At 37.9% G+C, this 16,495-nt stretch overlaps 1 protein-coding gene across 17 annotated transcripts in view; it reads right to left on the bottom strand.

Moving 5' to 3' along the window:
• Nucleotides 1-16,495, bottom strand: part of LOC111564120 (adhesion G protein-coupled receptor L3-like) — a 266,802-nt gene that overhangs the window by 70,836 nt on the left and 179,471 nt on the right. For 13 of the 17 annotated variants that reach the window (XM_055007698.1, XM_055007699.1, XM_055007703.1 and 10 more), the window contains 3 exons: nt 15,226-15,411; nt 13,237-13,275; nt 109-292 (listed from right to left, as the gene is read on the bottom strand). In XM_055007698.1, coding sequence (XP_054863673.1) covers nt 109-292; nt 13,237-13,275; nt 15,226-15,411 — 409 coding nt within the window. The remainder of the gene's footprint in view (nt 1-108; nt 293-13,236; nt 13,276-15,225; nt 15,412-16,495) is intronic. The other 4 variants (XM_055007692.1, XM_055007704.1, XM_055007697.1 and 1 more) reach the window with 1 other exon arrangement.

The raw sequence follows: 16,495 nt of genomic DNA, 5'->3' as shown, positions 1-16,495 counted from the left end.
TATATATTTCAAAGATGTCTGGAGGGGATATTTGAAATTCTTCTGACGCACTGCAAGCTGATGATACAGTCAAAGACGTGTATAGTAAAATGTCTGATCTGTACTTACGGATATTGTCGGTGTTTTCTTGCACGATGTCCGTCTTGAGCAGGTTATCGGCCAGGACGAAGGCGCCCTGCTCCACCGTGTCCAGCAGCATGGTGGCGGCCCTCAGCTGCTCGCCGGTGCTCAGCTCCCTCCACGCTGCCTGGGCCTGAGGCTGGAGCAAATTGTTGACCGTCTCCACCATGGCCTGGGGAACCCAAATCATCGATTTAGTGAGAAGAAACTAAGCTGGCCTGGGACTGCTGTTGTTTGACATGGTGATTTGGTAAATGGTATGAGTGAAGAAAGATCAAAGACAGTTCAAGCGCTGAAAAACAAATCACACAATCCTGTGGGATTGTGCAGGGAAGAAGCATGAAGCGTTGTCTCTATTTCATTCAAACAGAAAATTTCATAATCATCCTTCTATTGAGCAATTTCATGACACTTTTTTTCCAATTCGTGTACAAGTTATGCTTTTAGACATGGATTGCCAACTAGTAGCAGCAACACCTGAATGTGTAATGACACTGGCTATGTTGTTAGCTTGCTTTTGTTGCTGTTTCCTTTTATCTAGCGGAAGAATTAATCATGTAAATGAATCAGAGCCAATGCTAGACTAAACTAGAGGCCAATTCTTACATGACTTGAGGTTAGAGTCTTTAATTGGTGTGATAAATGTTCTTCCATGCAGACAATCCCAATACACACCACAAAAAAAAAAAAAAATAAATTTAAAAAAAAAATAACACAACACAGACATTGTAATGGATGTAAAAGGTGTTTGCTGGTAGCAACTATCTGTAGCCGTTCACCTCAGATCTCCCCTGCATATTAATAGCATTGAACGACTATTATGCCTTCTTTAATCTCCCCACAACAATACTGGAGCGAGTAAGCAAGAAGGAAACAAGAACATCCTCAAGACAAGATGAAAAATTAAGAGCCATTAAAGATTTAAAAATGCCAATGGCAAGATTTATGGATGGAATACTAATTGGTCAAGCAGAGCGATTCATTCCTGGTGCTCCAAAGAGCAAAACGAGCCTGACTGCCCCCGGAAACGAGGCAGTTTCAAAGCCATTACACTACAGCAGGTGGTCAAATACATCATTTTTAGGAAGATTTCCTGCTCTGCTAATAACAGTAACATTTACATGCTCCACCGAGGAAATCATGGATCTGAAAAAAATTATTCAAATGCTGATACTGCCTTTGCTCTTCCTAAAATGCTAGTGGATACACAAGGGGCATCCAGGAGATGCACTGTAAAAAAAAAATTAAATTTTAAACAGATTTTAACTGTAACATTTTGATAGTTTCATTCTAAAACTGTTCTTTAAAAAAATAAAAAACTTAATAATTAGTAAAATTACAGAAAAAAACATAAAATAAATAAACAAAAAAATTGAAACTGCAAATAATGTCCACTTTAAAATTTAGATTTTTAAATTGGTAATATGATTTTTTTTTGTTGCAACATTTCATTTAAACTATATTTTTAACAGCTAAAAATATAGTTATTTTATGGATATTTTAAAAGAAAATTATAGATAAAAAACAATAATATACCTCGTACTCAAAGAATTTTCCTGTTTTGTTAAACTATAGATACAACCCTGTAAAATCATGAACAATACATGTTGACTGTTAAAACATGGTCAAACTGTACATATTACTGAAATAAAAAAGATTTTTATAATAGTACTTTGTTCTTTAGCAATGCAATACTGTAAAATTACACTGTTTAAGTGAACTTAAATAATAAAAATAATAAATAAATATATATATTTTTTCAGATATTTGCTGTTACTTAAAAGAAAAAGTATGCATATTGATGATTGAAAATCAAGTAAATATTTAGCAAATATTTTACAGATTTTGAAGATTTTTCTTTTTTAACATGAAATTACAGATAACTAGCAAACTCGCAGAAGGAAATTACATGTTGGTATACATAAAAAAACGTCAAAACTTTACATGATGTCTATTAAATAATATATATTTTCACAAATAATATATTAGTTTTTTTTACAGTGTGATCATAAAATTACAGAGTTTTACAGTATTTAAACCATATTATTATATAGATATAATATTTTGCTAATATTTGTAATATAATAATAATAATAATAATAATAATAATAATAATAATAATAATAAAGACTGTCCTGTTTTGATATATTACAGAAAGCATCTAGTGAAATCAAACAAAACAAGTACATTTACATATTGACTTTAAACAAGTATATAGCTTTAGCTTTATTTTTTTTTACAAATCGTAGTTTGTTCTTTGCTTCTTTTTTTGCAAAATGACATTTTTATAGAGTACTTATATCAAGAAAAAAGTTTCATTTACAGATATTTGTCAAAGTTTTTTAAAAGTTTTTGAACATGAAAGTGTATCAACGTTTTTTTATACATCATTATTTTGGCACCCTTGCTGCCAAATTATCACACTTTTTTCACAGGAATGTATTTTTCAGTGTGCAGCCATGGTGTATGTAAAAACTGACAGGCCACAGAACCTGCTTTCTGAACTTTGCTTAGATCCCCCTTTTTGATCAAGGGATTATGAAAGGGAATAAGAGTTTTAGTGTGACGGAAAAAGCTAAAGGCGATAAAAGAAATCATGTGCTCGAGTTCGGGGAGGAAATAAAACCTGGCTTTACCCCCCCTCCCCCTCCATGGTACCTTAAAATATTAAGTTGCATGTTTGTTTCCGAGTCGCTGTGATCGCGGGAGGAGATTGAGGACTGATTGTATTGAACTCGCTGGCTTTGGCTTTGGAATTTCAAACAGCACCAGCTGGCTTTTTCCCATTCAAAACATACCCTGCACACATTAGCTAAGCCACCCACACCCTGACAAGCCACACACATATACAGCCTGACGCAACACCCAGCACACACCTCTGCACCTGCTCGCATGCAGGAATCGCATGTGCACACAGGCAACTTTGATGTAATTATTCATTATCTGCAGCCAATCTCCAATCACACCTTTTGACATTCAGCTAGAGGCAGTGGTTGATTCACTCTCAATTAAGGAGCTCCTTTTCTTCAGGCACTGACATTTCTTTTCCCTTCCTTGTTCACCACTGCGAGATTTTCTTTCAGCACTTCTTAAAACACTGAAATAATGGTTCTTCCGGGGGGGAAAGGGATTGATGGACTCGCAAAAATAAGAAGCTGGCTTTTTCACATACAGAGTATAAAGGAGAACAAGGGGGAAGAAGTGTGCACCAGGAAGCCTGAGGGAAGGGTCAGAAAGTTGGCGAGGTGGTGGTGGTAGGGGGGATATGCGATGGATAATTGATAAACAAGAGTGAATATACAACCATGAGTCAAGCATACAGGGCGCATCAAAAATTAATATTGGAATAAAGATCAGTTTTCACACTAGTCCTTCAGGCATTTATAAGATCAGCAGAAGAAAAGCAATAAAGCTGACATTGACTCACGACGCATAATTTGGACTTGCAATAGATAACCAAATCACCGTGACACAAATGAGTCATTATGCTTATTTATATGCATATAGCACGCCAATTTGGCTTCATTTAAACCAGAGAATGAAATTATGACACAAAAACAGAAGAATATTGTCTCCACGTTGGAAGGCAGGTGACTGACAGTCTGCTTTCCTGATGAAACAAACACCTAATCTGTTTATACGACGTAAAGCAAACATGCCTCCTCCGGTGTTTCTAATCACCAGGTTGTATGTTGCTGCAGTCTGAAAAAGCTGCAGAAGAACTGTGTTAAAAATTCTGAGTCGAAAGGGATTTCCTGTGTGAAGGCAAATCCTGTATCAGAATGGTGCCCATCGAAACTGTTTTGTGCATTTCTAGTTAAAACTGGCAGATATCAACAATTTCATTTCAGTTTAAGGTAGCACTGAATGAAATAGCTTTGGTTTGTTCCACTTTTTACTGTATTTATTCCAAACAGCACTGAAGCCCTCACTGACAAAGTCCTGTCCCCCTTCCTCTAGGGCGTTTGGCGTTTTCTACAAACATCCGTAACTCCAGTGTCAAAATTTTGGAAAAAAATACTATGACATTTCTGGGAAATACTGGTTAGTTTTCTTGCAGACACTTTGAAAAGAAAATTGTAACCCGACAGGACCTTATTTCACTTGTTCAATTTTGGTTTTCACTTGCTCTTTGGATAAGTTCATGCATCAAACTTATGTGGTTAGGTTTCGGAAAATTGCACAGTTTGGATCAAAATATAACCCTTTCACAACATATCTGAAGCTTTTCCTCGGTTTTCTGGGTTACCAGGGAGATGCTGTATCAAATATACAATCAGCTGGCTGGAAAGGAGCAACAGTACAGCAATATGACAGACTTAGGAAGCATCACAAACAAACATATTCCAGCACGTAAATATGTTTATCCCAAAATGTACCTGATAAAGCAGTTTTTTCGTATAGAAGTGAGCTTGGAAATTGACTGTCTTGCATGAAAATAATAAATAACGATAAATGGTAAATAAGAAACTAGAGCAGCTGGTTAGTTTAGCTTAGCATGAATTGAGAAAATATGAAATTCTGCTTTCAATTAGCACAGTTTTTCTTAGCGTGGATTAAGAAAATATTAGACAAAATGAATTTCAGCAATGCTAACTTAGCATTGCACAGTTTTTTTCTGAGAATGGTTTCAGAAAATAGAAGAAACAATGAATATCAGAGATGCTAAACTTTGCTTAGCACAGTATATGTTGGCACAGCATCAAAAACATCAGAAAATAAATTATAGAGATGCTAACTTTATGTAGTACAGTCTATTTTTTAGGTCACAAAGAAAATATCACACAATGAATTTTAATCATGGTACCTTTGTTTAGTACAGTTCAACTTAGCATTGATAAAGTAAATATTAGACATAGGCTTAATGAACTTCAAAGATGTTAACTTTGCTTAGCATGGTTAATTTTAGCATGGATTGATAAAATATCAGACACAATGCATTTTAGAGATGCTAACTTTGCTTAGACCAGATCAAGAAAATAATGAACAACGTGAAAATTAATGAACTTTTGATACTTGACTTTGCTAACTTTGAAAAAAAGCCTAGTAAGTGGTTTTCATTTGTTTCCAGTTTTTATGCTAAGTTATGTGACATTGTTGCTAAAGTTAACTTCATATTATTCATATATTATATTGAACTTATCGGTATTTTCCAAATTCTCAACATCTTATGTCTGACTATTTCTTTCAGGACACATATTAAGCCAAAAAACATGCTTTTCTGTCAAAACGACTGACCAGTCCGCAAATTTTGTCAGACCAAGAAGAAGAATCCATTAACTTATCTGAAAACATTAAAATCATCCACGTTGTGAATGCCCAGTGGTGACATGGTGGGTTTTAAATGTCATGTTTTTCTATGAAAGCTGTCACCCTCTCTTCCTTTTTAAGTGTCAAAATCTTTTTGCTGACAGATCGCAGAGCACCCGAGGGCACATATAATATTTCAATTCAATAAAATGCCATCGTAGATTTTGTGTTGATCCAGTACAACATTATACAACAAAAAAAAAAAAAAAAAAAAAAAAAAAGCTTAGTAGCACTTTGGTGTCTGAAAAAACACCATTGGCACATTTATGTGCACTCAAAAGGAAACATTGCCTGTCATCAACCCAACGTTTCCTTCCTCCATGTAGAACACGAGCATTTCCTCATGTAGAAAGTGACCGTTTAGCAGTCCTCATCCGACCCACGTTTGAACTCTTAAATGAAACACCCTCTGCCCCACTTTTAAAATCCTGCCCCGACCCAAAATTTAATGGAAAAAGACATCAAATCACAGGAAAAAAACCACCTCAAAGCTATTTCATGGGACCCTGAAGGTTAATGGGTGTATTTAGTTCAACCCGAGTGGCAATAAACACAACCAAAAAGCCTTTTTATGCAAGTTCTGGACCTCATGAATCCTGGAATATACCGTTTCAGCAGAACAATTCTGATACCCGAGAGCATATTTCTTTGGACAACATCTTGGAGTTCTGCCATGCTCGTGAAGTTGCCAGGCAACCCAAACGTCAAATTCTGCTAAGCTAAGATGGAAATGAGGGCGTTTCGGGTAAGTAGGTTGAGGTCATGTGTAGTTGATTGGTAATGTTTAAATTACAGCTGTAGGATCAAAATGACATCTCCGATATGTTAGCATTATATTCAGTGGGATAAAACGTTTTCCTTTTGTGCCATGATGCCGCTTCATCCATCGTATGGAGAACATATCTCCCACTTTATGTTCCGCGCAGGCCTTTGGAAAACATTTCAAGTGAATTACATGCAATCAGCGTGGGAACACCACATTTCCAGCCTCAGAGGCGCTGCACAACACCACCGTTGAGTTGAGTCGTAGCTGCTATTTTACTGGTATTAGCACTCTGTCGCTCCATCTGTCAAATGTAGCAGCTCACTCTGCTGCTGCAGTTTTTTTTCTTCTTCTTTCTCGCGAGTTTATTTTCCTGCGGTGAAAGAATGTAAGCCAGCAGTCGTGTATTTCGGCTCCCGCTACATGAGGAAATGCTAATCGGAGTCACTGCTGGAATGTTCCACTTGGAACAAGGATGATGACGGGCCGTGGAAAGCTGCAGTGCACGGGCCATTTATACCGACGCAGAAGGAAGGAAGGGAGAGGTGGACATTAGTGTGAGCCTGGCAAGACTCCAACCATCCCATAGTGTGTGCCTCTATCTGTGCGCTGACTGATGAAATGAACTCTGGGTCTGGGAAATTGATTCTGGCTGAGGCTGATCTCACCTCTCTTCCTCTTTCTGCTCAGCTTTCTCTGGTCCCCTCATTTCTCCTCACCTCTTCCTTCCTGCTCACCAGAAGGTCCATCCTTTGACTTGTTTTCTCTCACTGACATTGAAGGCTGGTCTCAAAATAAAAGGGGAGGGGAGGGAGGAAATAAAGAAAACCACAACACAAACAAGGCGGGATATCTTGTTCTCTCTGTCCTCTTCCATCTGACTGCATGTCTCTTGGCACAGGTGAAACTGTTGCATCACGCCTGCCTTTCTTTTGCCTCTTTCATTTTACCTGCTAGCCAAATCACCTGTCTTCTTTGAGCATCTCTGAAACCTTCTGCTTTAATATTTCATGAAGCCTTCTCTCGTAAGTGGGTGGCTGATTCTGTGCAGGTAACTTTCTCAGGGATTGCCTTTGTAGCTTTTTCTCTTTGTCTTGTGTCTTAGAATTCATCTTGCTACTACACAAATCGTGACCCTTTATTTACCTCATCTGCAAAGGAAACCGGGCCTTTATTTGAAACAGAAACATGAAGGGTCATTTTCTGCGTTTCACATGCTTGAATTACAGACTCGGGTTGAAATTTTGTGTTTTCAAAGCCTCAAAACTTTATACATGACAGATATAGAGAAAAATGACATTTTCAGGACTGAAAAACACATTGTCACAATATAAAGACAGAATCTCGATATTGTCTTTCTCGAACCAACTGTAAGCAACAGTATTATGGGATGTATCATAGTTTGACAGTAAAACTGCAGCAGTTTAATGTCTATGGCATAGAGTCATAGAAGCAATCATTAGTACTCTGGATGTGTTTCTGTTTTCTGATAATTCACCAGAGAAAACTTTAAAAAGTGCATTCTGGTTAAGCCTTATATAAACATGTGATAGATGGTTGGTCAGAACAAGTTATAGATAATGAAAAGATTATTTTCACCAACATTTAATACCAGGATCATCTTCTTGACATGATTCCTTCTGTGTCTGGATAGTTATTAAAACAGTCAATGCTTGTTTCTATTACCCCACGTCAAAACAATAAACTGGAGCAGTTTTGCTCTTCAAACTATAACGTAGCCCATGATACTGATGCTTCGATTTGCTGATAGAAAAATCCAGATTTAGTCTTCAGATTGTGACACCTTTTATGAACTTATTTAACAGAACTCAAATGTGTTTTTTGTTTGTTTGTATCTGCACGAGGCTAAAAAAATGCAGGGAAAAATAACACAAATTCAAAAATGCAACATTTTGACCCACCCATATGTATGACGTGCATTTATGAAAATATTCAGAGTATGAAGGTAAAACTTAGCTTCACTGAATATACTGAAGCTATTGTACATAAAAAATAATCTTGGTAGGAATTTTGTTTATTTTTCCTTATGATATTTTAAGCAAGTGTCCATAATATGGCTGCTACTACACAACTATAATACCATTTCGCATTCTATATTTTCTATTTTCATGCACGAATTATTATTATATCTTTTGGCTGCATTTAAGCTACTGCTGCAACACTGCACCCATTTTTCATCTTAAAAGCCCTTTATTGAAAAATACATCGAGCTTTCAGTTTGAATCACCCTTATTTTAATTTTAATAAATGTCCTTCAAAGCCTCGTCTGCACCGTTTGTTCATACGTGTCGAAATGCACAAATCAGTTCTAAAAAACCCCACAATAACAGAATAAAAGAGGACTTTTCTGAATATTACACTGTCCTGACTACTAAAGCTCAACTTCATCGGGTTATTCGGGCAGATCTTGCTACTGCAGGCCAGACAACGAGTTCTCTGTTTATGAGAATGTGGTTCTATCATCTCCCAGCAAACTGACTACCAGTGAAGTTTTATCATCTCGTTACATTCCTGAATGAGGAGCCTCCCTGCGTTTCGCTTGGTCTAAGGTCATCCGGTGCCATGACGCTCCCCCGGTCGGTCATCGTCTTCATGCAAAGGTGTCATTTTAATGAGGGTTGGAGCTCAACATCCTCCCTGTATCTCGCAAACTCACCCTCATCGGCTCCCCCTGAGGCACGAGATGTTATTTTTGATTTCTTTTGCTTTCTTAATGCACTGAAGCGGGATAATTTACTGGAAACCCCACATCTTCAACTTGCTTTTAAAATAGCAAATAAAGAAGCGACTCGAAGCAAGCGCAATTCGCTTGAGAACAATACAGACGGACATAATCACAGTAATTGGAGAATCATAATGTCACCGCCTATAAACAAGCTGCCATTAATACGACCAAAAGGCACAAGAGGCAGGGCGCCATTTTTATCGTGTTTGTTCGAAATCAAAGGGCAGAACAGAGGAACATTCCTGCAGGGGAAAACGCAGAACAGAGGGGAGTTGATCATTTGTAGCTTTATCAAGGCCGAACCCTGTTCAGTGGGATTAAATTGGCTGCGACATGTAGCAGATACGATTCTTTACAAACAACCAAGGAAAGACTCAGAAGTAGTCGTAATTAATCACTGTTTCATCTGCACAGGGCCAGCAAATTACTGCAAGACTTTGAAAATATGGAACTGAAAGAGCAAATCCACCTCTGGAGTTAAATTTCCCAACAAGATAAAGAGCTCAGTAGGGGTGAATTCAAGTGTCATTTAGCCACTTAAGCAAGAGAGGAGCCCTCAATGAAGGAAATAATCACTGTGGAGCTCATTTAAACATCAAGCAAGCCCTGCGCCATATTTCGGACTACGGCTTTCTTCTTGAGCACAACACCACCTGCACTCCATCTACCTTCTCCCACACTGCTGCCAGAGGCTGTTTGCAGCACCACGGTTGGTCTCTGAGCGGAGGGACAGCGGAGGCAGGTGCATCTCTCATTTGCTTTGTATTCCTCTGCTAATCCCACTTATGTCAACCACCGGGGTCCTGTTGGAGAAAACGCTGGCCAATTTCCCTAATCAATGAAAGTCCCTGAAAGGCTGCCGGCGCCTGTGTTTACCGACGGCCGCAGATGTTGCTCCATTATTCTGGTTCGTCAAGTGAAAGCACTTCTCGATTGTTTGAATTTGTCAAGCCCTTGGAGGGAAAGGAGTGAAAGGAAGAACTGTGCACCGGAGCTGGCTGCACACGAATGGAGGTGTGGAAAGGATCCTCAAAGTGAAACGAGAGCCCAGGAAGATGCAGCTACAAATGCATGAAGATAAACACGAGGAAAATATAGATTTGTGCATCATTTATCATCTCTTTAGTGACCAAAACCACAACTAAACTGCATTCTCAGTTGCACTTGTACGTAAGCAAGCTGGAAATCAACACGTTTACGATTCATTTTATTGCTTTACTATTGCTCCTGTCAGCCACCAACCATATATTAGAATATTAGACCCAGAAAAAGGAGGACAATCGACAAACATGTTGATAAAGGCAGTATTAAAACCCAAACTGTGCTGTTCGTCATTGGAAAGTGTTAACCAAAGTGTGATCGTTTCCTAACACTCACAAAACAGTGAAAGAGAATTAATCTTGAGTCTAATCATAATGGTAATAGTCTCCTGGGTGAAGGTCCTTAGTACTGAGGCTTGTACAATTATACAGTTTCATTTAGCAGACACTGTTATCCAAAGCATCTGAGAGTATGTCGCAGTCAAGGTGATATTTTAGTGTTTTAAAACAAATCTCGTTTAAAAAAAAAAAAACAAAAAAAAAAACCCTCAGGTATCAAGGGTGCATTCAAATGCTGTAAAAAAAGTGTTGAAAATGATGCTAAATATTTATAGGATAACTATATTTTTAGCTGATCTAAATGGAGTAAAACTGTGTTATTACATTCGAAAATACAGATTTTTGATGTGGACATTATGTGCAGTTTAGTCCAGTTTTTTTCCGCCACGGTCAAAATATAAATTAAAGGTAATACTTTCGTCTGTGATTTTACTAGATAATATCTGTAAATTGACAAAACAGAAATATAAAAATAATTTACCATTGACTTATTAATTTACCAAATAATAATCGATATGTGTAAAATTGTGACTTTTTTTTTTTAATGATTGAAATACACTAAAAAATAGTGTAATGTTCTGATCAAATCTGGTAAAAAAAAAAAAAAAAAATAACCATATAAAAAATACAGATTTGAATGTGGACCTTATCTAAATTTTTGGCCTGTTTTTTTTTTTTTTCTTTTTTTTTTTTTTTTTTTTACACTTAACTTGTAAATTACTTTTTTATTACTTTTTTTGTGATTTTACTACTTGAGGGGAAATCTCTAATATAACTTTAATTTGTTCAAAAAAATTTGAATTTAAAACTGAATCAAAAATCAATTCAAAGTTTACTTTTGTCCAAAACTTTGACCAAACTCCTGCACCATTAAGTGCATTTCTACCAGGCTAAACTGCACCTTGTTCTGTCCTACATATGAAATGTTAGCATGCTAACACGTTAAACTAAGACAGTCAGCATTGTAAACATTATACTTGTTAAAAATCACATCTGCAGATTCTGACTTTATCAAATCCTTTGACAAACAGGGTCTGCAATTTCCTCAAGCAGCTGCAAATTACAGTTTTCAGCAAAAAACTGTCACTCAAATAGGGGTAAATTTAGGGTGGGGACTATTGTGAGCAATAGATCCTGCATACTTAATGTGCATGAGGATGATGCATGATGCAAAAGTAACTACAGCTCCCATGTTGTAATGAAGGACTATTTCACTCTGTAATGTGTTTAATCAATAATAGATGCTTCTGACACTGAAAATGTTGCTTCAATCTCAGTTGGTCTTTTCTGGAGTTTGTTGACAATAAGAACAAACTGAAGCTCCCTCTCATCAGACCATCTGTACATACAAACACACTCGACCATATACAAACACTCTCTTGTCTTTGCGCAGCCACGTGACCGTAAAAGACTGAAGCGCCTCCTGACATGCCTCCGAGGAACCGAGGCTGAATACATGTTGCTTAACCGGAGCTACGGAGCTCACATATAAAACAACATCTGGCTCTCATGTGCAGCTTAATTTAAGCCATCTGTATGGAAGACGGGGATGTCAACTTCTTCCATAGTTCTCCTGTCAACTCAGAAATTATTCACATGACAGCTAAAATGTCACCCCGGGGATAACAAAATCACTCAGTAGCCCGAGAAATAGCTGAGAGAAGCGAGAGAGGCCCCCTCCCCAAACTAAATTGGGACAAACATGTATTATGCATCAGGGGGAATCATAACATGCCATGACTTTGGCTGACTTAGTAGTTAGAAGTTGACTTGTTGGTATAATGAGGTCACTTCTTTTGCCTCTTAAGCATTTGCTCAGAAATGTAGGCAACGCGTTACATGGCTGAGAGCTCTATTTTTGACTGATGGTATCCACTTATGTGGGTTATTTCGCTGGAAAGCAGTGCTGATGTGATAGTTCCAGGGCATTTTTAAAATGATTGAGACACTTGAGAAATCCATAATGGGTTTATGACATTTCAAAATACAGAGAAATTCTCCGCCTTGTGCTCAGGCCAAGGAAGAGAATATGGTGGTGACACATGCACACAGGGGGGAATATATGATGGCAGGAATCGAAAAATGGTAAGTTTGAGACACTGAAGACAATGATATTTGACCAGCATGTTATACACTGTAAAAAGTGATTTCAAACCATTTCATTTTGTATTTGACAGACTTTCCTTGTTTTGTTGAATTAGATTGAAAAATAGTAAATAACTGTTGTGGTACAGATATTCTCTGTTTTGCAGAATTACAGATAATAACTTGTAAAATCACAGAAACATTTATTTTCATGTCAACTATAAAAAAAAGTTGTTAAAACTGTAGATACTGACCTCATCAAAAATGTAGTTTTACAAATGTGTTCCTTTGCAATCTGCAATGTAAAATCACACACTTTACATATATTAGACATATTTTTTGAAAGAAATAATATGTATATTATTGATTAAAAAATATACTAATCATAAGAAGAAACTATCTGTATTTTATAGATTGAAAAATAGCAAATAATTTGACTGTTATTGCATAAATTTTCTCTTTTGTGTTATATGACAGATACTATCTAGTAAAATCACATAATAAAGGTATTTATTTAGATGTGAACTGCAAAAAAAAGGTTAAAAGTAAATTATGTCCACATCAAAAATTTGTATTTTTATGAATGTGTTCCTTTCCAATGTGTTAATGTCAAAATAACACTTATTTTTAACATCAAATGTTTGCTCCCAGACTTTCACCATTTTTTATTTATTTATTTATTTTTTTTACAGTGTACACATGCACTGGTCTCGATCCTGGGGTTTTGTGTTTCAATTCTTTCCATTTCAAAAGCACAAAACTCGATGGAGCAACTTAACATGACAGCCACAATGAGGACATGAAGAGTAGGGAGGATAATTTGGTCCAAATACCTGAACATAAAACCGACACGAGCGCTCTCTCTTCTGCAGCTGCAAAACCCAAAGAGAATGCAAGAGTTAGCAAAGGGTCAACAAGTCAAACACTTGAAACACATGTCTGCTTGACGAACAGATCTCACTTTAAACGCTGACTTTACACAAACAGCAGTACATACATTAATCATACACAATCTGGGAAAAACAGGGAAGACTCTTGTGGTAATTAGCACTAAAATAAGACCCACAAGACAAGAGGGAAAACTGTCGATGACACTCTTAAACTTGATTTCAAGGCTGTCATTTTGTTTAAGTTGTACTTTGCACTTCAGAAATTTGGCGCAGGGGTGCTAGTTATCCTTTAAACCTCTGCCATCACTGAAGGAGAGATAATTTACCTGCGGCTCCAAGAAGTGCTGTTAGCACTGCATGGGGAATGAATAATTTTAATTGAGTTCTGATACAGGCAGGGTAGTCAACAGAGGCACTGTGTGGCTTAACAGCTAGGTTCTGGTACCATGCTAAATCCCATGCAGATTAGCTCCAAAGACCAGCATTTCCCCATAAAGGAGCCTCTTGCTCGACATCACAGCCCACTCTTCTGGAATTGGTCCCATCCGTGCCGTTAGCCAGCAAGCCTTTGATCATGAAAACGACACTGATCTCACCGTTTGCCAACTCAATCCTTTCATTGTCTGCTGGCAAAGTGCGCCGTGCTTCGCTATCAAAAAAAAAATCTTTAATTCGCTTAGCTCTCTGCAGATTGTGTCAAAATGATTGAACCTCAAGAGGTAAACATCAGACGCTGCCAGAGCAGGAAGGAAGAGTTTGGTTGGTGTTTTCTGGTGTGGAAGTAGGAAAAAAAAAAACAAAACCTCTACTTTTTCCATTGATGCACCACATTGCAGGAACTGACTGTAGATTTGCCTGTTATTAACCCTTTGATTAAATTCTCCTGGTTGAAAAAGCTTTTTCCCCTCTTCCCAGTAGAGAGACGAAACACCAGAATCTCCATCAACAGCCTCCGCCTTCAAATGCTGCATTTTATGAGAAGCCTTTTTTTTCCCTTCAAGAGGCATTATAAACTCTAGTTGCTCCTCAATAATGTGAATTTACTCATCAGGTTTCCTTCTGAGGCCCTTTTGGCCATCTTTACTGCTTTCTTCCCTCGCCATTGGAGAAAACTGGCACTAAAATCTCAATGGGGACATCTGTGTCTGTTGCGGCAATGAAATAAAAAAACAGTCCCCCTGAAAAAAGCGGTTCGAGAACAGGTGTTGCCGTTCGTCGACAAGTGAAGCCGCTCCAGCAAATTAACGAGTGACATTTTGAGTTTCACTGATGTTTGCTTTCTGTTGGCTGCTCAGCAGACACAAAGTATTATTTTAGCTCTCTCTGCCTGAGTGCTCCTCACTGTGCTCTGCTGTGAATTGAGGAGTAAACGCATTAGCTTCAAGTTCAGCAAATATGAAAAACTCCCACCGCTTAGATCTGGAATCCTACCACTGCCCCATTAGAAGAAAAACCAAGTGGTGCAAATGTGGCTTTTTTTTGACGAGCATGACATATCGGGAACATCTTTTAAGCTGCGTCAACGTACACTTGATTGAGCTTAATGTGTGATATTAGAGCGGGAGAAGTGCTCCATTGAAACTGAAATTCCGTTTTTAGTATGCATCTGGAAAACGGTGGATATCATTTCATCTGACGGCACACGGAGCCAAATAACAGATCATTAAAAGACTACCTACGGTTTAAGGTTTGGATTCAAGTCCAGCCTCTCAATTATGGGAATTCAGAAAAGGTTTCACAGTTGGAATGAATTGATGTTTACATGCAAAGGGGGTGCTATACAGAAAAAACCTTCGAAGATGTGAACAGTGCAGACGTGCAGGGGAAGAGGTCACTGTTCCTGCAGGTCACGTTTATCCAGCCTCTTAGCTAGTCAGAGGGAGAAGAAGGGAATAAAGTGGCTATTTTGAGTAAAAGTGCTTCTTTTAGTACCTTATTGAGGCTCCGTGCTGCGCTATCTTTGCCGCCTGGCGTGAGGTTCCTCAGCTGCACATCCAGCAGATCCACCAGCTGAACCATGGCCTTCACGGTGTAGGTGATGTCCCCCGCCTGGAGATTGCTCTTGGTTTGCTCCGCCAGCTCTCGGGCAATGACCGCCGCCGTCTCCCCGGTTTTTAGCTGAGTTAAAGGACAAAGACAAATGCCAATCCACTTAAAACCTGCAATTGCGACTCATTTAAATGAGACAAAACACAAATCAAAACAAGTCCTTATTTTCCTGCTGTGGCGTGCTCTTATTATTCACAACCTACACACTGGAAAATATGACAAATTGCAATATACAAATGTCTGGCCCTGCAAAATAAATGCAGTTTAACCTAAACGTTTTCCCCCAACTGCTGCAATGCTGCACACAATTAATGTGGTGAGATGGGTCTCAGCTGAGTGTACACTGGGGCCGCTACTGTACCTGCACGTAATTATGAAACTATTGAGAGAATTTCCCCAGACAGCCTTCCACCTTTATGAAACTAAGCACTGCAGCTCGGCAAAAGCAGATATATAGTACGCAGAATACAGATCCTGGTGGATAGACTATTTCTCCTATGTTTAAAAGCTTGATTTTATGTCCCAAGTCATGATAAGAAAAACTACTATTTCTTAGCATTGCCCATATGTTGTTGTAAAAACAGGAATTAGGGATTGTGTGGTTTTTATTATGACACTTATGTCCAACTGCAACTAGGTTGTTGCAGGTCTGTAAAATTTTCTAATTTGCATGTGGAAACTGAGCAATATTCTGCATTTTACAAATGTATTTTCTTTGTTTTGGTCTTTTAAGAATCAAAAAACACATCAGTAAATGTATATAAGTTCCAGCATCAAGAGGAATATCCTTCAGATGTCAAGAGGAATATCCTTTAGCAACCATTAATTTGTGGGGTTCCGGATGCCATTAGCATTCAGGCTAACATGAGCAGCTCTGTTCAGCTCTTTAACACTACTTGCTATAGCATATTTGCCAGACACATCAATTCAGGCCTATTTTTTCATGTTCTCTCTCATATTATTGAAACTAAAACTGTGTCTTCTACATGGATTCTTTACTTCTGAGGTTGCTGGCATCGCATGGAAGCACAGACTGCATTAAAAAGATGGAGGTAGCCACAGTAAACTCACATATGGTTTGTGAATCATCTTTTCCAAGCCTTAAGTTTGGTAACTCATCATCAGTTTTGTTTTTTAAAATCAGATGTGACAA

The sequence above is a fragment of the Amphiprion ocellaris genome, chromosome 23 (assembly GCF_022539595.1).
Source record: "Amphiprion ocellaris isolate individual 3 ecotype Okinawa chromosome 23, ASM2253959v1, whole genome shotgun sequence".
In the NCBI taxonomy this organism is placed as follows: domain Eukaryota; kingdom Metazoa; phylum Chordata; class Actinopteri; family Pomacentridae; genus Amphiprion; species Amphiprion ocellaris.
The sequence above is the reverse complement of the archived record's forward strand: the minus strand, read 5'-3'. Positions and strand labels throughout refer to the sequence as shown.